Source organism: Myxocyprinus asiaticus, chromosome 4, assembly GCF_019703515.2.
Source record: "Myxocyprinus asiaticus isolate MX2 ecotype Aquarium Trade chromosome 4, UBuf_Myxa_2, whole genome shotgun sequence".
NCBI classification, from domain to species: domain Eukaryota; kingdom Metazoa; phylum Chordata; class Actinopteri; order Cypriniformes; family Catostomidae; genus Myxocyprinus; species Myxocyprinus asiaticus.
Genome location: NC_059347.1, coordinates 40619338 through 40646301, shown reverse-complemented (window position 1 = coordinate 40646301; position 26964 = coordinate 40619338). Strand labels below are relative to the sequence as shown.

Sequence of the window (26964 nt, the reverse complement as noted above, 5' to 3'; positions counted from 1 at the left end):
GTTGTTTTACATGTTATAATGAATTAACTCTACCGTTGAGTTAGTGCATGAATTTCGGGGTCTACTCACCTGTTAATCAACTGATGCACTAAGGGAAGTGTTTTAAACTGGCACGCGAGATGGGAATAACGCAGGCTGCTTTTGAACTTCGCAAACTGTAGGAAAAGTCCTCCGTGGCAGCGCAAATAATTCCCCAAGTCTCAAAGTTTCTGTCACCAGGGGATGAGCAAGTAGCCCCCCCCCAATGGTCAATGGAAACATGTAAATGCTTCACACTACATATGAATGAAGCATATTTTGTCCACTCATGAGATATTGCAATTAATTGCGATTAACTACTAGAAAACATGCGATTAATCGCGATTAAAAATTTGAATTGATTGACAGCCCTAATATATATATATATATATATATATATATATATATATATATATATATACAATTATTATTATTATTACATTTTTCATGTTTAAATTAGTCCACTAAATGTATAAATATATAACTAAATAATTAAATCATAATATAAATGAAGTAGTAAGTGAAATAGTAAATTAAATAATATATTCATATGATTTAAATTCTTATTTAATTATTTAGTTATAGATTTTATAGATTTTAATGGACTACTTATTTAAATATACATAAGCGATATAAGTAATTTGAGAGAGAGAGAGAGAGAATAAATGAGTTATATATGTTTAATTTGTTTAAATAAGTAGTCTATAAAATGTAGGTTGTAGAATTACACGAATATATGATATTATGAACTGGAAACTACTACTTGTGAGTAATTTGTACGTTTAACCCCTTAATGTAATTAATGTATTTCAGTACAAGTCCACCTACCTCCAGCAAATAAACATGTTTGTACTTTAAAGCCCCGCGCATGCGCTGTGAGCTCCTGTCATGCTGAAGCCACCTACATGCTTAGCTAGCTCTCAATGTACTGCACGTCACCCCTTTCTGTCACTCATGCCGTGATCTTGTGACATCGAGGCAGAAGAGTCGGTCAGTATCCTCTCTTTAAATTAACATCAGCTCATTAGCCCTCATCTCTGGATTGCACGAAGTCTGTTCCCCCTATGTTTCCCAGGTTTGTGTTCCCCTTAGTGCCGTTAAACATTAAACATTTCATGTTTAACGGCGCTGTCGAAGTCCGTTCCCCCTATTTTACCCTTAGGTTAGTGTCCAAGTCTGTTCCCCCCTAAGTTTAATGTTTAACGGTAATACGGGGAACACTAACCGGGGAAACATAGGGAGTTGTGTCGAAGTCTGTTCCCCCTATGTTTCCCCTTTGTCGAAGTATGTTCACCTAATGTTTTATGTTTAACGGCGTTACGGGGAACAATAACCGGGGAAACATAGGACTAACCGGGGAAACATAGGGGGGAACAGACTTCGACATTGCGGATATTGAGTTTTTCATCTGCGCAAACAACTCAGCAGTGTGAAAGGTCGTAAGCTGTTCAAGATGGCGACTGTTAGAAGTTCACTCTCTCTGTACGGTAATAAAATAAACTGCTAAAGAGGCCCCTGATACATGTTTTAGTGAGGCACATTTGTCCTAGAGTAGATTGGGTCATAGTAAAAATAGATATCAAAAGATGTCATGATCGTTAGTCAGTGTTAGAGCCGTCGCTGCACAGCTCTGTTTGCAGTGATTAATGTGCTGCTGTCATGTAATACAGGGCGGTTTAAATTACTACTTCAGAGTTTTGGTTTACTGTATACGTTTAACAGTTACTGTGAGATTGAGGGAAGCTATGAAAGGGCCTTAGATGCATAGCAGATTTAGGTGTCGTGAAGTGTGGAGTGTGCCTTCAGTTCAGTCTTAATAAACACTCGCAGCTCAGCTTTTTTCCGGAAAATACTTTGAATTCAGCATGACAGGCTACAGTTGTTTTCATAAATGGCTGTGTTACAAGAGCTAGTGAACTGCCTACATAGACAGCATATTTGGGTATCACAGACGTGTAGCATTTTTGCTAATCACACCCTTACAAAATACTGTGACGGTTCCATTGTGCAATGATGGTATCAGATGGCAATAACACGAAACTGGATTATTACCATATTCATGTATCATGGTATTTACATGGTACTCCGTTGTGCTTTAAAAAATAAAATTGTACATGTTCATTAAAAGCATGGTATTGCCATGGTATGCACAAAAACATGGCATTGCCATGGTACATGTCCAGATGCATGGCATTGCCATGGTACATGCACAAAAACATGGCATTGCCATGGTACATGCACAAAACATGACATTGCCATGGTACTTGTCCAAATGCATGGCATTGTCATGGTACATGCACAAAACATGACATTGCCATGGTACTTGTCCAAATGCATGGTATTGTCATGGTACATGCACAAAAACATGGCATTGCCATTGTACATGCTCAAAAACATGGCATTGCCATGGTACATGCACACAAACATGGCACTGCCATGGTACATGCACAAAAACATGGCATTGCATGGTACATGCACAAAACATGGCATTGCATGGTACATGCACAGAAACATGGTATTGCCATTGTACATGCTCAAAAACATGGCATTGCCATGGTACATGCACACAAACATGGCACTGCCATGGTACATGCACAAAAACATGGCATTGCCATGGTACATGCACAAAAAAATGGCATTGCATGGTACATGCACAAAACATGGCATTGCATGGTACATGCACAGAAACATGGTATTGCCATGGTACTGCCGTGGTACATGTCCAAATGCATGGTATTGCAAAAGCAGATGTCTATCAAACCATGGTATATCCATGACTTGTGTTGACAAATCATGGTAGCCTATTATTATGGTACAATGTCCAAAAAATCATATGAGTGCCAAGGTACTCTTTGGTACTTTTGTCAGTTATGCTTCTGCAGCATTTTGGCCATAGTTCAGCAAATGTGTTTTTAGTAGCAAGTTTGTCTTTAGTAACATTATTGTCTTAACATTTTAACCTTGTTGTGGTGTTTTGTCACTTTTGTCAATAGTTCCTGCATAGGAACCCCATGCTGAGACCACAGGGCATCAGTTTACACTGTGACAAAGGCACCAGTCTTGTCCACTGTCCTGCACAGCTATGGCCAAAGACCAGCCAAATGTGTTCGACCTCCTTCCTCTTCTGGGGTCCACTGACTTGCAGGAGCTGGAGCAGATCAAAAACCTGCTGCAGGAGACCCTCCGCACAGGTCAGTCGGCTCTTGTATTTACAGCATTTCTCATACCCAATCAGCTTATAAGACTGGAACTAAATGTTGTAAAAAGAATAGATACATTTGTCACATTGTAAATAGTTTGTCTTTTGATCTGTAACTGCTAGATAAAGGGACCATGTTGCTGAATAGCCTTGTGGACTACTACCTGGAGACAAACTCATCTCAAGCTATGGACATCCTGTCTTCTGTCAGGGAGCCCCATGATAAGGTCAGAGCAAGCGGTTACCAAGCAAGGTGTACAATGATTTCAGTATACACTGGATTACAGAACATCTGACTTATCAGTGAATTGATGAATAACAATCTCATCTGGATGTATTTCTTTGTAGTATCTTTTAGATAAGATGAATGAATGCATGGGCAAGCAGAGCTGCCGACTTTCTACCATCACTCTCCTTGGCCATGTTGTTCGCAAGCAGCCGCCATGGATCCATAAGATTGCACGCTTCCCTCTGTTTGCCTTGCTGCTCAAATGCCTCAAGGTAACAAACTAAAAGCCGGTCAAGAATGACAGGGAGTTTTGAACATGGATAATGTTCTACATAAGGAGGGCTGTTCGGTCGGTAGTTGGCTGAACATGAATGACAACCAAAGAAATGATTACTATGGTGGAAGATGTCTTAAAGGAATAGTTCACCTAAAAATTGTCAACATTTGCTTAATCTTGTGTTGCTCCAAACCAGGGCTGGTACTAACATGTGGGCATTTAGATATTTAGGGTGGGCAAGTGTTTGTCTCTGTATTGGACCGGAAAGGGGGTGTCTGAAGTTTCTGGGGGGCACAAGGAAAATTTAGGGTGGCAATACCTAGATGCCTAGACCTAGACTTATTTTACATAAGTTATCCATATGACCCTTATGCTATTTTCCAAGTTGTCTGAAGCCATACAATATGTGAGAGAAAAGACTAAAATTGAATGAATTTGCTGAAAATCTTCCCCTCCACCTTAGCTTTCAAATCTCATTGAATTCAAATATTGCAGGTTAAGATACGTGCGATAATATAAATGTTAGTTATTTCTGCACTCAAAGCTATTGTATGTCTTCAGATGTCTTGGAAAATAGTGCATAAGTCACATGGACATTCATGGTGCTGTTTTTAAAGGTATAGTTCACCCAAAATGAAAATTCTCTCATCATTTACTCACCCTCATCCCATCCCAGATGTGTATGACTTTCTTCTGCAGAACAGAAACAAATATTTTTAGAAGAATATTTCAGCTTTGTAGGTCCATCCCATGCAAGTGAATGGTGGCCAGAACTGTGAATCACCATAAATCACATAAAGGCAGCATAAAAGTAATCCATAGGACTCCAGAGCTTAAAACTATGTCTTCTGAAGTGATATGACAGATGAAGTTAAGAGGTTGTAAGGGGGTTCAGTGGAAAGGAGGAGGCGAGAACCGGCTTAAGAATATAAATAATAATTTAATAAACAACTTAAAACACACAACTATAAACACACAGTACAGCTGCCTGTCATTCTCTCTCTCAAACTGTCGTCCCTGGCCCCTTTATCCCTCACGCGCCCCATCAGGCTGATTGGGGACCGGGCGTGCGTCATTCCAACCCGGCCCCGCCCTCCTCGGCTCTACACACCACTCCAGCCACTCCTCCCCGGGCGGACCGGAGTCAGACCTCCGACCCCCAGAGGACAGAACGCCCCTCCGCGTTCCCGGTGTCCCGTGGGGACACTCCTCCGCCCCTGGCAGTGGCCCTACCACTCCAGGCAATCGGGGAGTCGCTTCCCTCCTCCCCCCGCGGACGGCGGTCTTCTCTCGACCCCTCCGCGTTCCCGGGGGACTGCAGGGCACTCCTCCGCCCCTGGCAGCGGCTCCCTCGCTCCAGGCGGTCGGGGAGTCCCGTCCCCACTCGCCTCGCGGACGGCGGCCGTTCCCCGCGTCCGGGTGGTCGGGCTACTCCGTCCCCTCTCGGATGGCAGCGGCGCTCCCCTGGGTGGACGGCAGTGTCGAGGACTCTGCGACGGGAATCCCTCCTCCTTCCCGGGTTTCGGCACCAGTGTAAGGGGGTTCAGTGGAAAGGAGGAGGCGAGAACCGGCTTAAGAATATAAATAATAATTTAATAAACAACTTAAACAAAACACACAACTATAAACACACAGTACAGCTGCCTGTCATTCTCTCTCTCAAACTGTCGTCCCCGGCCGCCTTTATCCCTCACGCGCCCCATCAGGCTGATTGGGGACCGGGCGTGCATCATTCCAACCCGGCCCCGCCCTCCTCGGCTCTACAGAGGTATTCAGTCCTTTTCTTCTATAAATCTGTGCTTTCACTTTCACATTTGACTTTTGTTTTTTGTTGATTCGCATTCTTTGGGAATATCGCCACCTACTGGATGGGACTGGTCAAAGGTGAAGATTTATAATAAATAAAATGTCTTAAATATTGATCTGTTTCTCACCCACATCTATCATATCGCTTCTGAAGACATGGATTTAACCACTGGAGTCTTAAGGATTACTTTTATGCTGACTTTTTGTGATTTTTGTAGATTCTAAGTTCTGGTCACCATTTACTTGTATTTATGGACCTACAAAGCTGAGATATTCTTCTAAAAATCTTTGTGTAGAGCAGAAGAAAGAAAGTCATACACATCTGGGATGGCGTGAGGGTGAGTAAAATAATTTTCATTTTTGTGTGAACTATCCCTTTAATAGACTTGGAGCTTGACAGCCCCAATACCCTTTATAGAAGAAAGCACTTCAGACATTCTTCATTATATTTTCCTTTGTGTTTCATGGAAGACAGAAAGTCATATGGGGTTTGAACAGCATTAGGGTGAGTAAATGATGACAATTTTTAAAATATTTTTAATACAATCTATTTTTGAGCATAGTATTTTATATAGTGTGTAATGTACATCTAATATATATTGCAAAGTGGTTTACCTTAACCTGCATATATTTTTATCATTTCACATTTTTCTTCTACCATTTCTAATTTCAGAATGACTCGGATATAGTAGTTCTCGTTACTGGTGTTCTGGTGTTGATCACTCTCCTGCCCATGATTCCTCAGACCAACAAACATCTTCTTTGTGAATTCTTTGACATCTTTGGACGGCTTGCTGCTTGGAACCAAAGGCACCCAGGTAGTCTGTCATTTACATTTCCAATATCCTTTTTTGGTAAGTTGAGGTGTTTGTTAAACTTAAGTTACTGTAAGTTCTTATCCTAGCTGGAAATGGAAGATATAAACACTTTTTTTTGGCTGTACGTGTCATGTAGGTCATGCTCAAGGAGTGTACGCGATCCATCTTCATGCCAGTGTGTACTCGCTCTTTCACCGGCTCTACGGCATGTACCCCTGCAACTTTGTTTCTTACCTGCGTGCCCACTACAGCATGAAGGAAAATGTTGACACCTTCGAGGAAGTGGTTAAGGTGAGACTGTATTTCTCATGCCACACAATTTAAAACATTTAAATTGTCGGTATTTACTCACCCTCATGTTGTTCCAAACCTGTATGACACAAAATATATTAGGCAGAATGTTAGCCTTAGTCATCATTCACTTTCATTCTATGGGGAAAAAAATGCAGTGAAAGTGAATATGTGTTCCATGGAGGAAAAAAGACTTGTTCCAGGTTTGGAACAACATAAAGGTGAGTAAATGATAACAGAATTTTCATTTTAGGGTTAATTTGCTCCTTTTAGGTCCAATTAATTTCCTATATATAGTTCTGTTTGTTGCAATCACTTCATGATAATACAGTGTTTTATTGAGTGGCAAAATTGTATGTCTTTTCTAACACTTGCTCTGGAATTTCTTTCTGTTTTATATCAGCCAATGTTAGAACATGTACGGATTCATCCTGAACTCATCACTGGAACCAAAGACTACGAGGTTGATCCTATTAGGTATGTAAAATAAAGCATTACCCATTCCGTTGGATCAGAGATTATGTGATTATTTTCATACATCATTTGTTTTTATTTTTTGCAGATGGAAGCGATTTGAGCCCCATGACATTGTGATTGAATGTGCCAAAGTTTCTCTGGATCCCAAGGAGGCATCATGTGAAGAGGGCTACTCTTCTCTGTCTGATCACATGCCACGGTGCCCTGTAGACCATAGCCGGTCATCCTCGGAGCTCAGTATCCATGGTAAAATGACCTTTTAATGGATTGTGGATGTAACATATTTCTCTGGATCCTTCGTCAATAGTTTTCTGTTATCAATAAAATGTTGCTGCCATTCTTTGTTGTACTTTCCAGCGAATCTTACCTGCTTGTCTTCTAACAGAAATCACCTCTGTCACACCAATGGCCACTGTTCGCCAGTCTCTCTCTTTGTCACTACCTTATCTCACTGTAAGCCAGGACTCAGGTTCCAGCACACAGACACCCACCCATCAAGTAAGGCATCCTTCACAAATTGATCATGCCAATTAGATCAGGGTTCCCAAGGTCATAGAATACTGTGTTAAATTGTGTAAAACTTTTGAACAGGATGATTTGTTTAAATTAATAGGCCATATTTTGTTTTGTGGGATGTATGTAAATATCTGTATTGAAGGGCAGTTCTAAATAAATGCAAAATAATAACTGGATTTACACAACTGATCCTGTTCAAAAGTTAACATCACCTTGGTTCTTGATATGGTGTGTTGCTTTCTTGAGCATCAATTAATGTTTGCATATTTTGCAATAGTATGTGTCCCTCAATTGTCAAGTGTCAAAAGCTGGTTCTCAACATCATGTAGCCACTGTTGGGAAGTATGTCAGATGAGCAGAAGATGCTAGGAAACCAAAGAATGCAGTTCTTAGAGGACTTTTTCTGAGGCATAGTGGGTCGCTTCACTGCTCAGGACAAAACAGGGACTGAACTGTCACAAAACATACAAACAGTCATTGATCATCGAGGAAGCAACACACCACATTAAGAACCAATCTTTGGTGTAACTTCAGTTATTATTTTGTCCCTTGGAATTATTGTGTTGTGTAAAAAAGCTTAATCGGGGCAGTACTAAATGAAAAATAAAATGAAATTATGATCCCTCTTATTTTTTAAATGATGAACATCTGTTAGATTCTGCAAAGGGGATAAAAACTTGTGCACTCGATTGTAGTTATCCATATTGTTTATAAGGTCTGCTACTCTGGACAGTAAAACAGTCTATGCAGAAGCACCCCCATAAACTGCTTAAAACAAGGCTATAAGTTTGCTTATAAATGGAGATTAAATACAATTGTGTGTTCTGTTACTGAATGAATGTCTGTTTGATGTGATACATCTGAAGAGTGATGAGATGAACTCCTCAAGGATAAAGGAGGAGATGTGGAGTCCTTCCTCAGTTTGTGGGATGAGCACCCCTCCCAGCTCTAGAGGAATGTCCCCCACTACTGGTTCTGAAGTCTCACACAGTGCCTCCCACCTCAACACTCCAGGTCAGCCAAACGTTTTCCGATCTGATCCAGTGTTTCTCAGCATATTCTGTACCTCCACAGCCTAATCAGTAAGGCTGTAGTACCTCTTTATCAGCACCAAACCTTCAGCATTATCATTAATATTACTCATTACAATGATTCACTTTTATATCAAAAGCAATCAGTGCTGTGGTTAGAAAACAGACTCCTCATGGTTCTTCTACCTTTAAAGGAATAGTTCACCCAAAAATGAAAATTCTCCTCATTTACTCACCCTCATGACATCCCAGATGTGTTTGACTTTCTATCTTCTGCAGAACACAAACATATTTTTTTAGAAGAATATCTCTGCGCTGTTGTTTGATGTAACTGCGGTTATCTCAAATAAGATTGGCATTTTTTGAATTATTGGGCATTCCAATCACATATTAATCCCCAAAAAGGGGAATTTTAATCAAATATACTGTATAAATGCCATGCACGGTGCGTTTGTGTGTCATTCAGTTGAACTCCAAGTCCAAGCGTCACTGAGCTGCACTGCGGACGTCAACCAGCTCCTGTCCGGAAGAGCGTGTGAAGAGCCTCAAGTGTGCTCTCTCAGCAGAGGCTCATGCCAAACTTTAATTAACAAGTATACAAACTGTGATAGTGAACGCAAAGTGCTCCGGATTCTATTTAAACGATTGTGTAATGGCAGATGTTCCTGGTTCATACACACAGTGTTAATGACGCAGTGATGCAGAGGAGACGCACACTTGCTCTATTTCTGTGGAGTGATAAAATGATGAAATGAAATCTCAAAGGTTTTGCTTCATGACAAATAAGGGATCGTGGGTTTAAACAGAGCATTAAAATAATGTGCGAGGGGGGCCTGGGTAGCTCAGTGAGTAAAGACGCTGAGTACCAACCCTGGAGTCACGAGTTCGAATCCAGGGCGTGCTGAGTGACTCCAGCCAGTTTTCCTAAGCAACCAAATTGGCCTGGTTGCTAGGGAGGGTAGAGTCACATGGGGTAACCTCCTCGTGGTCGCTGTAATGTGGTTCTCGCTCTCAGTGGGGCGCGTGGTGAGTTGTGCGTGGATGCTGCGGAGAATAGCATGAAGCCTCCACACGCGCTATGTCTCCACGGTAACGTGCTCAACAAGCCACGTGGATTGACGGTCTCAGACACGGAGGCAACTGGGATTCGTCCTCCGCCACCCGGTTTGAGGTGAGTCACTACGCCACCACGAGGACTTGGAGTGCATTGGAATTGGGCATGCCAAATTGGGGAGAAAAAAATAATAATAATGTGCAAAAGTGAAGAAATTAGGACAGAAATGTTTTACTATTGTATAATATAATAAATATTAGATAAATATAATAAAATGTATATACAAATTTAAGGGTGCACCAGTTGATCGGCCACCAATCTAAATCGGCCGATTTTCGTTTTAAATCCATGATCGGCCGATCGTGCCTAGATTCAGGGCCAATCTTTTTTGCAGCACGCATATATTGCTACTTTAATGAATGAGTGGTTGCTCTGCCCTAGAAGCACACAGTGTGGCCAGTGGAGCGTGAGTTGGTGGCAATTCTAAGCGTTCACTAATTTGAACTTTCAGACATGCTGTAATTTAGCTGAATATGCCAGTTTGTTTTAAAACATGTAAGAATAACGTGGATGAATATTAAGCTGCCCATGTTCTAGAGTCAATTCGCTGGACAGTGCACAGGATAAAGAGACTGCAAACGGGCTTAAAAACAAATTAAACAACAAATAAACATGCGAATACAAATCTGAGTATACATGATGTAACGTGAGTCATGACAGTCAGACGGGGTGTGGAGCGATAGAGACTGTTCGAGTCATGAGCGCTATTAGCTTCTACTCCTTCAACATGAGTGCTCTCCAGGTGCTCTCAATATCTCATCAATCACTCATCTCAGCACTATTCCCAATTCCTCACAGGAGCAGTTTTGGAGCTAGTAATGACTTTCTTATTTTTGAATGTATCTCTTCTGTGTGTGATGCTCTCATGGTTTTTACTGGTTGCTAGTATGTCACAATGACTATTCATATCTGTTTTCAATGCAAATAAATGTTAGCAATTCACAATTAATGCAATTTTACTGTGTGGGGCATAAACATAACTGCAGAATATAACTTGCAAAAGTGTGGCTGAGGGTACTTTTTAAAAAATCAGTATCAACCGATCTTAGTATTAAAAAAATCGGCGATTGGTATCGGCCTCTAATTTCCTGATCAGTGCACCGCTATAAAAATATGTATATATATGTATATATAAATCTATAATATAAAATATATGAGTTCAAAAACAACAGTGTAAATGTAAAATTGACCAAAACTAAAGTTGACCAAAAAGAGAGACATATTTTAAGAATTCAGAAATATTTTGATATTTAAAACATTATTTTTCATGTCGTTCATACGTTATTAAAGCTTAAAAAGAAATCATATATCCCTATTTTATCATTTGATTTATATATTTCAAGTTAAATTAAAATTACTTCTTAAAGTGTATAAAGCAGAAAAAAGCACACCTTAAAAAATATGACAATTTATATGACAATTAATCGTGAAAGCCCTTAACAAGGCAGTTAATCGTCATAGTCCTAAAACAGACAATTAATTGTCATAATAGCAATTATTTGTTTGACAATTCATTGTCAGCCAAATTTCATAATTGTGACAGCCCTATTCTAAAGTATCCCCTGGAACCTGGTTCTGTTTGTGTGATGCTCTTGTATGTGCAATGTATGTGATGTTTTTTTGTTGTTGTTTTTTGCAGTGGATGGAAAAAGGACTCTATCTCCCTCTACCCCCACAGGGTCATCTCCTTTCCCATCACTCTCAGAGGAACTAGGGCAGCCTGCCCAAAACACCAGCAGTACTCAGGCTAAGGTACATAACGTATAAAGCATTTGCGCTGTCACTTATTAAACCTGTACAGAAAATGTTTGTGTGTGCATGTGTTCATGAAAACGCTTCTGTTTGATTGGCCAAATCTGCTCAGGTGAATCAGACGGGTCAAGAGCAGAAAAAAGTCATGCCCAGAAGTGTTAACAACAATGGTAAGAATATCCTCTGAGACCTTGTAGAGTATCATTCTATTGAGAATTTGACTTCTGCTGCTCAGAGAAACGGACACACTGATAAAAGTGTTTTGCTTTTGCTACTTTTTAGGAGGCGCTGTTGATGCAAAGAGTTCAGTGTCATTGGCGCAGCTCTCTGACCTTGTCAGGAGGACAGACAGGGAGAGAGAGGATGGTGAGAGTGGAGACATCATTCAGAACAATGCATCTCTCAGTTTTCAAATATAGAAACTGTGTTTTCAGCCATGTTTTTGTTTTTAGTGACCTCTGATCTCACCATTGTCTCCAACGTATTCTTTCCAGATGCCATCACGCAGGAGATTTTGAGCTTGACCCATGGGAGACTGGACTTCGGAACAAAGCCAGGCCTGGATTCCTCTTTTTCCAGCTCCTCAGACACCCTCCTTTCGTCTCACCTCAGCAAAGAACAGAATTTGGTCTCCACACCAAACAGGAGTGAAAGCTCTGCCAAAGGAAGAGACCAGCAACCTCCATGGTGCCTCTGGCCTGCTTTCACCCCCATAGAGAACGGAAAGGGCAGCCTGAATTCCCTGTCTGATCTGGCGAAGGAATCCATGATTTACGAGCCGCTGTTTGACCTTGCGTTGCCTAAGGTGGCTTTTCTTTTTTTGGAGAGGAGGACCACGGAGGCCTTGCGGAGGGCTGCAGGAGAGAGGGAGCACCGAGAGGAGCTGGAGGGGGAGGATCTTTCTGCTACTTCCCCTCTGGAGGTGTTGGACCGTGTTATTCAGCAGGGCTACAAAACCCATGCGAAAGTGCTGAAGAGGTAAGTTTTGTTTTTTGATTAAAGAATATTCTTTGATTAGTCAAATGAGAAATTACGGCCCGGCACACTTCATACGAAATCATTTAGAACATGTGATGTCATTTAGAACAATATCTGGCCAAAACTAAGGTGTTTTTGAGTTTGTTTCTGTGGTTCGTAGCAGCTTTGTACCTGCTGCTAAACACCTTCATACTGCCATTGGTCCATGTCATTGGTAGGTGTGTGACCTGGAGCTCCACCTACTTTGAGGCCGACAGCTAATTCCCATTAAGTTCAGTCAACATGAACACAACAGTGTGCAGAGTTATTAGCAAGCTGGTGCAAATTTACATACAACTGTACGATCGTTCGCGTAGAGACATTTTCCTAAAACATGTCGTGCGTTTTTTGTTTTGTTTTCTTATCAGTCAATAAAAGGAATCTAATCTCCTTAATACTCTTTAAGTGCCCATTCACTGTTGTTTGATATGCTGTTTCACCCATGTGCCATCTCCAGCCGAAAGCCATTCATACATCTGCCCAAAGTAAGACCTGCCTAACATCATTCTTTTGTCTGTATTATTCACATTAACACTCTTTTATACATCCATCTTTGCAGTAGAATGAGTGTCAGCATTAGCGCCATGAATGCAAAAGGTAAACATTACAAATTACACATTATCTACTGCATATTTATTACTTTAAATCACCATCTCCTGTGAATTATACTCATAGAATGAGGCATGAAGTCATTGATAACACATTTTAATGTCATATTTGATATTTTGCATGTAGTCTTGAGCGTCCTCATATTTATATGCACCTCGAAACACCTCCCACAGTAGCATGGCAGGTGTCTGAATGTTTGCAAACAGTATATCTTTTCTCAGCTGTTTGGAACTTCTTTTTGGCTCTGAGCGAAGAACGAAGAGTTACTTTGCCGTGAGTGTGCCGTGGCCTTTAGTGAGGAAATGTGACCAAAGGGTTTGTGTTTGCTCTATTACAGAACTCTGTCTTCTCAAAGCCAATCAGCAGACCCACACTCTGGAGGTAAACACCATAGCAATAAAGGAAAAGGTATTTAGTCATTTTACTAATTCATTGGCTCTCCTTGCTCAAGAAGATTGTGTCCTGCAGCCTTTCTTCTCCAACTAATACTTTGTTGGTTTCCATTTTCCTGTCTCTTTCCTCTAAATACAAGTTGGTAATTTTCCAAGACTCTCTTACTGTCTTCTAGGTAGTTAATTGTCAAATCCTCAGTTTGTCAAATTAATACAGCTCTTATTGCATTGGTATTTCTCATCCTGTAATCAGTCATAATCTGAGAATTCGAATTCCTGCAGATTCAAAGTCATGAATTTGTTTCCATTTCCTGTATCTTTCCTCTAAATACAAACAGATTATTTTGTCAGTTTACCATTTTGTATATAGTTCAACAAGTCTTCTTTTTTTCAAAAGGATACAGCTTTGTGTTGGTCTTCATCCTGTAATAAGTAATAATCTGTGCCTCTAAACTACAAACGAATTCAGTGCCATGTTGCATTTGAATTGACTGCAGTGTATTTTTGCAGGTTCTGTGTCTCCAGCATCAGATGAGCTGGGGATATTGCGTAGTCAGCTGCTGTTGCTGCATAACCAGCTTCTGTATGAAAGACATAAGAGAGAACAGCATGCGCTTCGGAACCGTCGTCTGTTTGGCCGTATTGTCAACGCTACTGCATTGGAAGAGCAGAACAACTCCATGGTAATGAATGAAAAGGGTTTAGCCGATTGACCATAACCAGGCTGGCACCGAATCTATTTACCCAGAATTCCTCAGGCAGCTCCAGAGATTTTCAAAGAATTTCAAGGCCTGTCATTCACAAAGTTCTACACATCCCTCATCCTTTGCCTGTTCGTTAATTAAATATTGTGGCTAGTGTGACAATGCTTTCAGCTACCAATAAAAATGCAGTACTCTCGGCTCCATTTAACACATCTGACTATATTTAAACACATTTTGAGGAATTCTACAGATTTCTCACAAGAACATTTCTCACAAGAAAATGTGAAAAATTGAGCAGATTCCTTGTACTGTAGATCTAGCCTTAACTGTCAACTTTTCAGTGTTAAAATCCCTCAAGTCATGTCAGGTTCCACAAGTTTTGTAAGCACATACACTCACTCTGAAGTTTTTTCAGGTTGTTGCTTACAACTTTACAAAGCAGTATGGTCCAGAATGGTGTTTGTTTGTGGCAGAAAACCCAACTGAAGCTTCAGGATATTGAGATGCAGACTATGAAGGTAAGTCTGCAGGAGGAGCAGCGGCGCTTCAAGTGTCTACAAGACGACAGAGAGGCTCTAGAGAACCAACTGCAGACTCAAATCCAACAACTGCAGCAGGAGCGGAATGACTATTACTCCAAGATGCAGGAGCTGCAGGTGATCATAGGCCTAATAGGAATAGGGAATGTAAACCATGTTGCATAAAACTCCCATTCAAGACACAATACACCAACAAAAATGGTCCAAACTAAGATGCAGTTTGGTTGCCGGAATGTAGAGGAGAATATGTGACATCCATGTTAAATGCTAATGTTTTGTGTGGCGTCCTTTACAGAGTGATTTGAATGAGAATCGGAAGAAGGTAGGAGAAATGGAGGCAGAGCTACAGAGAGCCAATAACAAAGTGTGTAATACAGGACACCTGCTCAGCCAGATGTCTATCAAGGTAATATATGTTTGTGACAGAAATCCTCTTTGTTCAACTCTATCACTATCTATATTTCAAGCTTCTGCATTTGAAAGCACATTCTAGAAATGACCCATATTTATTAATATGGTTACATTTGTATTTGTGTGCTTGACTTCTACCTCAGCTCGACAATAGTGAAAGTATGGAGCAGCAGATGGCTTTTCTGAACAAACAACTACTGCTTTTAGGTGAAGCCAACAAGTTTTGTGTGGAGGAAATCGAACGTTTAGGACCTGAGGCAAGCAAGGTAGGCATGACACTCTTCAACAGAAAAATATTTATGACTTTGATCATTGCATAATCATTATTGCATAATGGCTTAAAATCCAGCAGACATCAAATTTATCTATAATTTTGTATCACAATAGGTGAGTTCACACTCACAGCATTTTCCAGTACAGAGGTCATGTGTGAACAGGGACCGATGGTAAAATCCAGCACATCAGCTTCACCAATTCCCTGGCTTAAGAAGTTGAAATGTTGCCAGAAATATTAAATATTGATGATATGTGTTCACAAAGCTGTAACACTACTGGTTAGAGCATGTTCAAGGTTATGACTCTGACATGAAATATGAATTTGAGCCAATCACAAACTTCTAACGGAGGTAGGCCTATGCAAGGCAGGAGTGGAAAATCTGCTTCGTTGTTTGGTCACGAGCAACAACATCAATGTAGACATTTGCTATAAAAATACAGCAAAAAAATAAAATAGCAGAGATTGCGGAGAGAGGGGTTACATCGGAGGAATTGTCTAATGTAAACCGTTCTGCTATTGATCTCAAGGCACCTACTTTTTACCGAATGCGGAGAGCTTTATACCTCTTAACCTGAAGAATGTTACTTGGTCTTCTCAGATCTACTCATTCTTAGTCTCCTTTGTGACTGTTAGGAGCTTAAAATGCTGCAAGTGTCTTCACTGCGGGAGGTGGAGCGTTTGAGGCAGAGCTCTCTCCAGCAGAGCCAGAGACTCGAGGCAGCCCAACAGCGCATCACAGACCTGGAGATGCAACTCACCAAGAAAGAGCAAGTCATCCTAGAGCAGAAGAAACTGCTGGAGAATGTCAAAAGCCAAGCCATGTATGAGCTTCTCTCTCACACCTTCCCTAACATTCTTCCTAAACATCTCATTTTGTGTTTCACAGAAGAAAGTCTTACAATTGTAGTTCCTTTAATGTTATGAAACACTTTTATATATATTCATGTTTGACTGTGCATCAACTTGATGTGTCAAGCATGATATCATGTTTGCAAATTATTTATTAATGGTAGTTGTTGTAAAGTGCCATAAAGTACCATATTACTTTGTATAGGTCTGTGGAATATTGATCATTGTGTTTTCATCATATGCATCTTAATGTAAGACTTTGTAGTTTATTCATGGTCTGCACTGGTTTGTGGTTTCCTATAGGGAGCAGCTGCAGGCTTCAGAGAACAGGTATTTTGCCCAGAAGCACATCACACGGGCATTACAATCCGAGCTGCTTGAACTCTATAGCAAGATAGAGCTCAAAAATCTGAACACCAATTCACCAGCTGAGCTCCCTTCTGAGGCTGGCTGTCCCACCAACCAGAGGTATGTTCCAAACCAATATGTCCTGCCCAGGTGTATTTCTCCTCCACGGATTGATATACTGTGCATTCATTAAGTATTCAGACCCCTTCAACGTTTTTCAAATTTTTTATGTTGCAGCCTTATGATAAAATGCTTTAAATTATTTAAAAAAAAATTCACATCAATCTACACTCCATACCCCCATAATGACAAAGCAAAAACCAGATTTTTTGATAACTTTGCAAATGTATTAATAATAAAAAAAACTGAAATATCACATTGACAAGTAGGGGTGGGCGATACCAGTAGACATGACAAACTGGGTGAAATTTTGCAGCTGGTATACATTTTGGATTATCGTCTGTATCGCAGTAATGCAAAATCGTCACCACATGTCAAGAAATGTGCAATTAATTCTGTTCATGTAACATACATTCTGTCTGAGAAATAGAGAAGGAAGGTGGGGCGGCTTCATGTGAGACTGAGAGAATTGAAGAAACAGGGTTTTTCAGGTACTGACAATATTTCAGCGACCGCCCAGGTGAAATTTCGGGCTGCCGAAGCAAATTCAATGACATTATTCTCGCGTTCTAAATATGCTTCTCATCTCACACGCAGCAGTGTTTCACGTGATTGATCTCTGAAGCATGAACGTGTGCGCGAGTCCAGCAGGATTCAAGATTGTGGAGAACGCAGAGCGAGTGATTACTGGTGCTACTCAATCCGGTTTCTATCGCGGCACAAACTTCAAAACTTGCGTGACCCATTTAAATTCTACTGAGATTTGAGTTTTTACCTTAAAGCACAATGGAGGAAGTCAAACATCTCAAACCGCAAAAGAATCTGACATTCTAACAAACACTGACGAGGAAAACAGCTAAAACAATGTGTCATGCGCCAACAATTATGTGTCATCTGTCATGCAGATTTTTTAAATTACGCCTCATCACCCTTAATAAAATTCAGTTCGAATGATGTTAGATATTAGAAAACAAACCAGCTTTGCTTTCAGATATTCAAATATTGTCCACAGAGATGACTTAAAAGAGCTTAATGAAGGTGAGGTTTTTTTTTTTTTTATCAAGGATAAAAGGATATTTTTTACTCATGAAATATTTCCTTTGTTGCATTGCTTTCAGAAGATGTCAAATTTCTTGAGTAAATTTTTATAATAATAATACTGGTCAACAACATGAGAAAGAAATGTGAAATTTAACATTGTAGTAAGGTTGATTACCAATTTTGATTAACCTACAATTGATTTCTTTTTTTTACTCTGACTATATTTGTCAAGTTCCAAATAAAGAGAAAATTATAAAATAGAAAGTAGTTTTCATTTATGAAGTATTTAATTAAATGACAGGATTTTTCAAAAATAGGCATTACAATATGGTTATTTAATATATAAACCAATTTGTATTAATTTTTTTGAAAAATGTAACTCGTGATATATATCGTTATCATGATATAAAATGAGTGATATCATGATATAAGATTTTGGTCATATCGCCCATTTGAAATTGAGCTCAGGTGCATCCCATTTCTCTGGATCATCTTTGAGATGTTTCTACACTTTGATTGGAGTCCACCTGTGGCAAATTCAATTGATTGGACATGATTTGGAAAGGCGCACACCTGTCTATATAAGGTCTCACAGCTGAAAATTCATATCAGAGCAAAAACCAAGCCATGAGGACAAAAGAACTGCCTGCAGAGCTCAGAGACAGGATTGTGTCGATGCACAGATCTGGTGAAGGCCACAAAGACATTTCGGCTGCATTGAAGGTTCCCAAGAGCACAGTGGCCTCCATAATTCTTAAATGGAAGAAGTTTGGAACAATCAGGACTCTTCCTAGATCTGGGCGCCCAGCCAAACTGAGCAATCAGGGGAGAAGAGCCTTGGTAAGAGAGGTGTCCAAGGACCCATTGGTCACTCTGATTGAGCTCCAGAGATCATGTGTGGAGATGGGAAAACTTGCAGAAGGACAAACATCACCGCAACACTCCACCGATCTGGGCTTTATGGCAGAGTGGCCAGACGGAAGCCTCTCCTCAGTGCAAGAAACATGAAAACCTGCTTGAAATTTGCAAAAAGCACCTAAAGGAATCTCAGACTATGAGAAACAAGATTCTCTGGTCTGATGAAACAAAGATTGAACTGTTTGGCCTCAGTTCCAAGCGTCATGTCTGGAGGAAACCAGGCACCGCTCATCACCTGCGTAATACCATCCCAACAGTGAAGTATGGTGGTGGTAGCATGATGCTTTAGGGGTATTTTTCAGCGGCAGGGACTGGTCAGAGTTGAAGGAAAACTGAACGCAGCCAAATACAGAGATATCCTTAATGAAATCCTGGTCCAGAGTGCTCAGGACTTCAGACTGGGTTGAAGGTTCACCTTCCAACAGGAAAATAACCTTAAGCACACAGTCAAGACAACGCAAGCGTGGCTTAGGGACAACTCTGTGAATGTCCTTGAGTGGCCCAGACAGAGCCCGGACTTGAACCCAATTGAACATCTCTGGAGAGACCTGACAGAGCTTGAGAGGATCTGCAGAGAAGAATGGCAGAAAATCCCCAAATTCAGGTGTGTAAAGCTTGTCGCATCATACCCAGAAAGACTGCCAAAGGTGCTTCAACTAAGTTAAGGGTCTGAATACTTATGTCAGTGTGATATTTCAGTTTTTTCTTTTTAATAAATTTGTAAAGTTATCAAAAATCTAGTTTTTGCTTTGTCATTATGGGGTATGGAGTGTTGACTGATGTGAAAAAATATTTAAAGCATTTTAGCATAAGGCTGCAACATAAAATGTGAAGAAAAAAAATGAAGGGGTCTGAATACTTTATGAATGCACTGTACTAATGTAAATAATGTGTCCTGTAATACATTTTAGATTTTTCAGGACAACATATAGGGTTCCCAAAGTCATTTCCAAATTAAAATCTTAAAAGTCATGGAAACACCTATAATGAAAATACATTTTTCTGCTTATGCTCTTCTCTAAAATATTTTTTAGAAAATTATTCATTAAAATTATTTATTTATTGGGTAAGTATTGCTCTTGTGTAGATTAAAACTTGTTTGCAAGCCTTAGTTATGTCTGATTCAATGAATCTGTTGAACCAGTTCACAAATCGGTCAGCAAGATTCATTAGCGAATTTTTGTGAAAATGTAAAAATTCTTGTTGTAAACTTTTTACCTTAAATTCTATCAGTTCTTAAATGTCTGGAAAGGTAATGGAGGTCATGGAAATTAATTGGTCCAAAGTGTGTTATATTGTATGACACAAGGAATGTGATGGGTTGCTTAATTTGTAGCTGAACTTATATTTTCATTTGTGTTTCAGGCCAAATGGCAACAGCACTGGCCCATCTGTTCCATCTCTGTCAGCTGATCCAATGAAAAGAGAGGAAGGCACACACATGTGTGTCAATGGGGATGTTTCTGCAGGGACTCCTCAAACACCCACTGCTGCATTCATTAATGGCAGTCAGGAAGAAAATCTTTCCGCCCTCACCCATTCATTATCCTCCCTCCCCTGCAACTCTCCGCTGGCTGTTGGCTCTTACCCCAGTACCAGAAGCTTCTTGGGCAAGCGAGCGAGAGAGCTATTCCGCAATAAAAGCGATAGTCACTATGAGGTAGAGCCAGCGGCACTCCCCAGCCTCTCCCCAGATCATAAGGTTGAGCCCGGGACAGAACCCTCAGAGAACAAGCAGCTTGAAGGGGCCACTGACCAGGCTGACCTGCAGCCCATGGACAGACCCCAGGCATATAATATTCAGCAGAGGAGGCAGCAGGATCTGCGGATTATGGACTACAATGAGACCCACCATGAGCATTGATTGTATATTTCTGATTATGTACAATTAGAAGAGGATATTTTGGACCCAGTATTAGACTGCACTACTCTTTTTGTTAGAGTGGTTTGCAAAGTTTTAGTTCATTTTAAAAGCTCTGTTTTACAACGGAACAACCATAAACAAATTGTCATATGACAGGGCTGAAATAATCCAGCCGCAACAATTGCAAGAGAAATCGAACATCTTGTCATCACAAAATGGTTCACACATCTCCGGTCTAATTCTATCAAGTTAAGTATGAATTAATTGTAATTTAGTTTATTTTTATTATCACCGTTCAGCAAGCAGCTGCAGTGACTCTATTGTGTGGTGGTTGGATTATACTCAGTCCTCACTGTACTTTACAGAAAATGTATTGCCTTAATCACTGTATTTGCTCTTGTAATTGTCCCATTCATGTGTTTGTTTGTTTTTTTAATCCTGAATTCATCCAAGCAAAACTGTCCCTTTTAGTCACACTGCAAGATGTGTCTCAGAAATTGCACAATACTGAGTGTGATCATTACATCACTTCCCTCATGGAGCACTGTTAAATAGTTCATGCCGCAGAGAAATCAATCAGTCTGATAAAAATGTGAAAAAAGAAGCAATGTGGGATAGGTAAAGTAGAATAAGAGATCACGTTTCATTGCTAAGGCTAGCTATGTGTGTATACTCCATAGCAATGCTTTGCGTGCTTTGCCTAAAGAGAAAATGAGAAAGCTAGTGTTGTGTTGTAGCTCTAGTGATATATTTTATTTTTATGCATTAACGTTCTTTGCTGGGATTGGAGAGCCCAGTCACCAGTGCAATAATTCTTAGCATAAAACTTCATGCCTGCTCATGGGAGAAAAAAAAACATATTTTTGCTGCTTTGCAGGACCGTCAGAGCCTTACAGAACACAGGCTACGCTGCTGTAGGTTTCATGTAGTGCGTTTGTCCTCGTAAATCGAGAAATTGGAAAATCATTGTAGCTTAAAGGAATAGTTCACCCCAAAATGAAAATTCTCTCATCATTTACCCACCCTCATGCCATTCTAGATGTGTATGACTTTCTTTCTTCTACAGAACACAAATGAAGATTTTTTGAAGAATAGCTCTTTTGGCCCATAAAATAAAAGTGAATGGGTGCCAAAATTTTGAAGCTCAAAAAAAAAATCACATAAATCTGCATAAAAGTAATCCATAAGACTCTAGTGGTTAAATAAATGTCTTCAGAAGAGATATGGTAGGTGTGGGTAAGAAACAGATCACTTTTACATTCTTCTTGTGTTTTAGGTGATTCACATTCTTCATGCATACCGCCCCCCCACTGGGCAGGGAGAAGAATTTCTAGCAAAAAATGACTGATCTGTTTCTTAGCCCACACCTCATATCACTTCTAAAGATGTGGATTAAAACACTGAAGTCATATGGATTACTTTTATGATGCCTTTATGTCCTTTTTGAGCACCAAAAGTTTGGCACCCATTCACTTGTATCATATGGACCTACAGAGCAGAGATGTTCTTCTAAAAATCTTCATTTGTGTTCTGCAGAAGAATGAAAATCATACACATCTAGGATAGCATGAGGGTGAGTAAACGATGAGAGAATTTTCATTTTTGGGTGAACTATCCCTTTAAGATGTATTTGATGGGCAAATGCATATAGTGTACACAATACGACCAATGCAATACTTTGACACACTAAACTTGGAAAAGAAGCTGCTCGTTATAAGCCTGTTCTCCAAAAGGCTTTTTTTCCTCTGCTATTTTCTTTTATTTCTGTCTTACACAGGTCAGACCCCATCTACAAAAGAAAAATGCTTTATAATGGGCTGCAAATGCCTGAAGTAAAAGCACATTTTTTTTTTTTTTAATTCAGGGCCTAAGATTGCTGAACCCTAGCTGAGAAATAGACTTGTCTCTTTTTAAGAACATGCCCTTTGGTGTTGTTTTCAGTGTGAGATGAAGTATGTGAAGCACTGCTGCAAAGAGTTCTGGCTTCAGCCTCAGAGTTTACAATGAAAATAGAAATAAATGGAAATCACTGCTGTTTTACTTTCTATTCAGACTATCCTTATCACAGTTCACCATTTCTGTTTCACTCAAACATAACTTTCCCTTTTTATACCAAAAGCCCTCTCAAAACATTTTGTTCTCACAAAATGCCTTATTAAAAAGTAGGAAGCCTGTCCCTCACCTGAAGCCATTTGTCAATAGTTTTTTGAACTATGGTACAATCAGACAATGACTGGTGTTACAGGTAACAAGGGGCTTTCTGTTCAGAAGTACTATTTTGAATTCAAGAAACAGATGTGTTCTCCTACTTTTTAAGCTATGATCAACAGAAATAAAATATATGTTTTGCAAATCTTTGTCATAGTCTTCTCAATTATAAAATGTTAATTTTATATTTTATAATACTTTGTATGAAAATGCTCAGAAAATCAACTCCTGAATTTTATATTGGGTATGAACGTGAAGTGTTTTATCGCCTTGTCTGGCCTGGTGGCTTCCCAGCTGGTTTTCCAGCATTCCATCCACCTGTGCCTTTCTTAGATCTAGAGCTGTAAATGTTGGCCCCCATATCAAGGTCGGCAGACATCCCCACGTTCTTTGCCTCCGTTTGCTGGGGAGATGTTTCTGTAGCTGTAGGAGTGACAGGTTGAGCTCCTTTAAAATAAGCAGTGAGGAGGTCTAGAGCCATTGGAATTACGCTCACAATTCCACCATAGAAATTCCTTGCTTCGTAACAGCTCAGGCAGTTTATCTCACTGTGTGGGTATCTGTAAGGAAAAATGGTGCTGAGATTTTCAGCTGCATGTTACCATGTTATTTAATATATCAACCAATTAAGACACGATTATGCTCTAGCAATCTTATGTTAAATCTCCAGTAATTTAGACATCAATCTAAATGTATCTACTTAAATTATGGATTAAAAACATGTAACTTGTTTGTTACTTAACTGTGCTCTTAGCTCACTAATGTTATTACTGGGGCAGAGGAGCCCCTTGCATGTTTCAAGGGTCTTGGCAAAAGTGTTTTGGCTGGACAGTGAGGACTCCAGAAGTTTTAAAACACCGCCAAGATCTGAAATTATTTCCAAAAAGAGCGAGAAGATGAGACTATCTGTGACATTGATGCAGTGATGTTCCATGTACCTTTGTACCTACAATAGAAAAGTACATGAACATTTACTGATAAGGTCACACTCTCATCATTTACTCACCCTCATGCCATCCCAGATGTGTATGACGTTCTTCTGCAGAACACAAATGAAGATTTGAAGAAGAATATTTCAGCTCTTTTGGTCCTCACAATGCAAGTGAATGGTGGCCAGAACTCTGAAGGTCCAAAAAAGCACATAAAGGCATCATAAAAGTAATCCATGTCTTCTGAAGCAATATGATCATTGTGGGTGAAAAACATATAAATATTTAAGTCAATTTTTGGCCCCGGCCACTTGGCTGTGATATGCACAAAGAATACAAATCAACAGAAAAAAAAAATGAATTTGAAAGTAAAAGTGGAGATTTATAGTAGAAAAGGACTTAAATATTGATCTGTTTCTCACCCACACCTATCGTATCACTTCAGAAGACATGTATTTAACCACTGGAGTATTATGGGTTACTTTTTAGCTGCCTTAATATGCTTTTTGGACCTTCAGAGTTTAGTCCACTATTCACTTGTATTGTATGGACCAACAGAACTGAGATATTCTTCTAAAAATCTTTGTTTATATATATATTATATATTATATATATATATATATATATATGTAATTTATTTATTATTATATATTTATTAATTTAATAATAAAAAAAATAAAAAAATCATGTTTGTATAATGTATTTATTTGATTAGCCACTAGAAACTGCCCTGCCCATGGTAGCTGTGGTATGTGGATCCGGGTCGCGCTGGGTGGGGAAGGCCAAGTCATTAAACACAATGTCAACGTGACTAGACTGTACACTCCCTAATAAACCAGCTCCCTCCTCAGGGTTTGGTTCAATTTAATAACATTAAAATAAAAATACTGCTGTCTTGGCTGACCTTACCCTGCTGAGCTGCTCTGGGACCCCCCTAATGGTGAGCTGATCTTATGCTGCTCTGGTGCTGGTGGCTCGGGGCAGACACATGGACATACTGCCAGTGACCTCCTAGCGCCCTCCCTGTTGCTATACATAGGCCATATATACAGGTGCATCTCAATAAATTAGAATGTCGTGGAAAAGTTCATTTATTTCAGTAACTCAACTCAAATTGTGAAACTCGTGTATTAAATAAATTCAATGCACACAGACTGAAGTAGTTTAAGTCTTTGGTTCTTTTAATTGTGATGATTTTGGCTCACATTTAACAAAAACCCACCAATTCACTATCTCAAAAAATTAGAATACATCATAAGACCAATTAAAAAAAACATTTTTAGTGAATTGTTGGCCTTCTGGAAAGTATGTTCATGTACTGTATATGTACTCAATACTTGGTAGGGGCTCCTTTTGCTTTAATTACTGCCTCAATTCGGCGTGGCATGGAGGTGATCAGTTTGTGGCACTGCTGAGGTGGTATGGAAGCCCAGGTTTCTTTGACAGTGGCCTTCAGCTTATCTGCATTTTTTGGTCTCTTGTTTCTCATTTTCCTCTTGACAATACCCCATAGATTCTCTATGGGGTTCAGGTCTGGTGAGTTTGCTGGCCAGTCAAGCACACCAACACCATGGTCATTTAACCAACTTTTGGTGCTTTTGGCAGTGTGGGCAGGTGCCAAATCCTGCTGGAAAATGAAATCAGCATTTTTAAAAAGCTGGTCAGCAGAAGGAAGCATGAAGTGCTCCAAAATGTCTTGGTAAACGGGTGCAGTGACTTTGGTTTTCAAAAAACACAATGGACCAACACCAGCAGATGACATTGCACCCCAAATCATCACAGACTGTGGAAACTTAACACTGGACTTCAAGCAACTTGGGCTATGAGCTTCTCCACCCTTCCTCCAGACTCTAGGACCTTGGTTTCCAAATGAAATACAAAACTTGCTCTGATCTGAAAAGAGGACTTTGGAACACTGGGCAACAGTCCAGTTCTTCTTCTCCTTAGCCCAGGTAAGACGCCTCTGACGTTGTCTGTGGTTCAGGAGTGGCTTAACAAGAGGAATATGACAACTGTAGCCAAATTCCTTGACACGTCTGTGTGTGGTGGCTCTTGATGCCTTGACCCCAGCCTCAGTCCATTCCTTGTGAAGTTCACCCAAATTCTTGAATCGATTTTGCTTGACAATCCTCATAAGGCTGCGGTTCTCTCAGTTGGTTGTGCATCTTTTTCTTCCACACTTTTTCCTTCCACTCAACTTTCTGTTAACATGCTTGGATACAGCACTCTGTGAACAGCCAGCTTCTTTGGCAATGAATGTTTGTGGCTTACCCTCCTTGTGAAGGGTGTCAATGATTGTCTTCTGGACAACTGTCAGATCAGCAGTCTTCCCCATGATTGTGTAGCCTAGTGAACCAAACTGAGAGACCATTTTGAAGGCTCAGGAAACCTTTGCAGGTGTTTTGAGTTGATTAGCTGATTGGCATGTCACCATATTCTAATTTTTTGAGATAGTGAATTGGTGGGTTTTTGTTAAATGTGAGCCAAAATCATCACAATTAAAAGAACCAAAGACTTAAACTACTTCAGTCTGTGTGCACTGAATTTATTTAATACACGAGTTTCACAATTTGAGTTGAATTACTGAAATAAATGAACTTTTCCACGACATTCTAATTTATTGAGATGCACCTGTATATATATATATATATATATATATATATATATATATATATAATCTTGTATTCAGCAAAAGAAAGAAAGTCATACACATCTGGGATGGCACGAGGGTGAGTAAATGATGAGAGAATTTTCATTTTTGGGTGAACTATCCCTTTTAAGTTATACAGAGTTCATGTTACAGTGTAATTATGTTAGGAAATACTGGGTAACATTAATGAAAAACACTTTTAAGTATGTCTGTGGAACTAACTGTAAAACACTGTAGTTAAATGACACTGCATGGTAAAATGTTACCATAGATAACTAGGGAAATGTAATTAAATAAATAAACTAATAACCTGTGTTACTGTGGAGACGGGCTCAGTTTTGTCCCTGGCGTGCTCCTTGACCGCTCAAGAGCTGTTATGAATACGAATTGCTGCTGTTTGAAACGCTTATACTTTTCTTCATTGGAATGCAGTTGCTCTCTTACGTCAGTCTTCTCAATTGGAGTACTCGTCCTGTTTATAATGGAGGAAATAGTCATGTTAGAGTGCCGTTTAAATAACAGTATTAACACACTAACAGTCTAATGTTGGAGACTACCAG

The 26964-nt window shown here is 39.8% G+C and overlaps 1 protein-coding gene and 1 pseudogene across 5 annotated transcripts; one reads left to right on the top strand and one right to left on the bottom strand.

The window, feature by feature from the left end:
- The first annotated feature begins 883 nt into the window (after nucleotides 1-883).
- Nucleotides 884-22970, top strand: LOC127439107 (hamartin-like). 5 transcript variants are annotated; one of them, XM_051695177.1, is made up of 22 exons: nucleotides 884-1008; nucleotides 3012-3209; nucleotides 3341-3444; nucleotides 3566-3718; nucleotides 6203-6347; nucleotides 6484-6638; nucleotides 7042-7115; nucleotides 7201-7361; nucleotides 7501-7613; nucleotides 8498-8645; nucleotides 11416-11528; nucleotides 11641-11698; nucleotides 11811-11894; nucleotides 12023-12506; nucleotides 13492-13562; nucleotides 14057-14229; nucleotides 14724-14906; nucleotides 15085-15195; nucleotides 15344-15466; nucleotides 16111-16298; nucleotides 16630-16794; nucleotides 20119-22970. In XM_051695177.1, the coding sequence occupies exons 2-22, from the start codon at nucleotides 3101-3103 to the stop codon at nucleotides 20615-20617; spliced, it is 3414 nt and encodes a 1137-aa protein (XP_051551137.1). In that variant the 5' UTR covers nucleotides 884-1008; nucleotides 3012-3100; the 3' UTR covers nucleotides 20618-22970. The 5 variants fall into 5 exon arrangements, with proteins under 5 accessions (XP_051551137.1, XP_051551155.1, XP_051551146.1 ...); XM_051695195.1 differs by having other exon boundaries at nucleotides 1000-1093; XM_051695186.1 differs by lacking the exon at nucleotides 884-1008 and adding an exon at nucleotides 1363-1500.
- On the bottom strand, nucleotides 21041-26902 carry LOC127439754 (sperm acrosome-associated protein 9-like; annotated as a pseudogene).
- Between the last annotated feature and the right edge of the window lie 62 nt (nucleotides 26903-26964).

Bases quoted from the DNA above. Each gene is read 5' to 3' on its own strand.
- LOC127439107 (XM_051695177.1), top strand. From the start codon at position 3,101: ATGGCCAAAGACCAGCCAAATGTGTTCGACCTCCTTCCTCTTCTGGGG. The intron at 8,646-11,415 runs GTCAGCCAAACG...TGTTTTTTGCAG, and splicing joins CTCCCACCTCAACACTCCAG to TGGATGGAAAAAGGACTCTA. The intron at 16,795-20,118 runs GTATGTTCCAAA...TTTGTGTTTCAG, and splicing joins GGCTGTCCCACCAACCAGAG to GCCAAATGGCAACAGCACTG.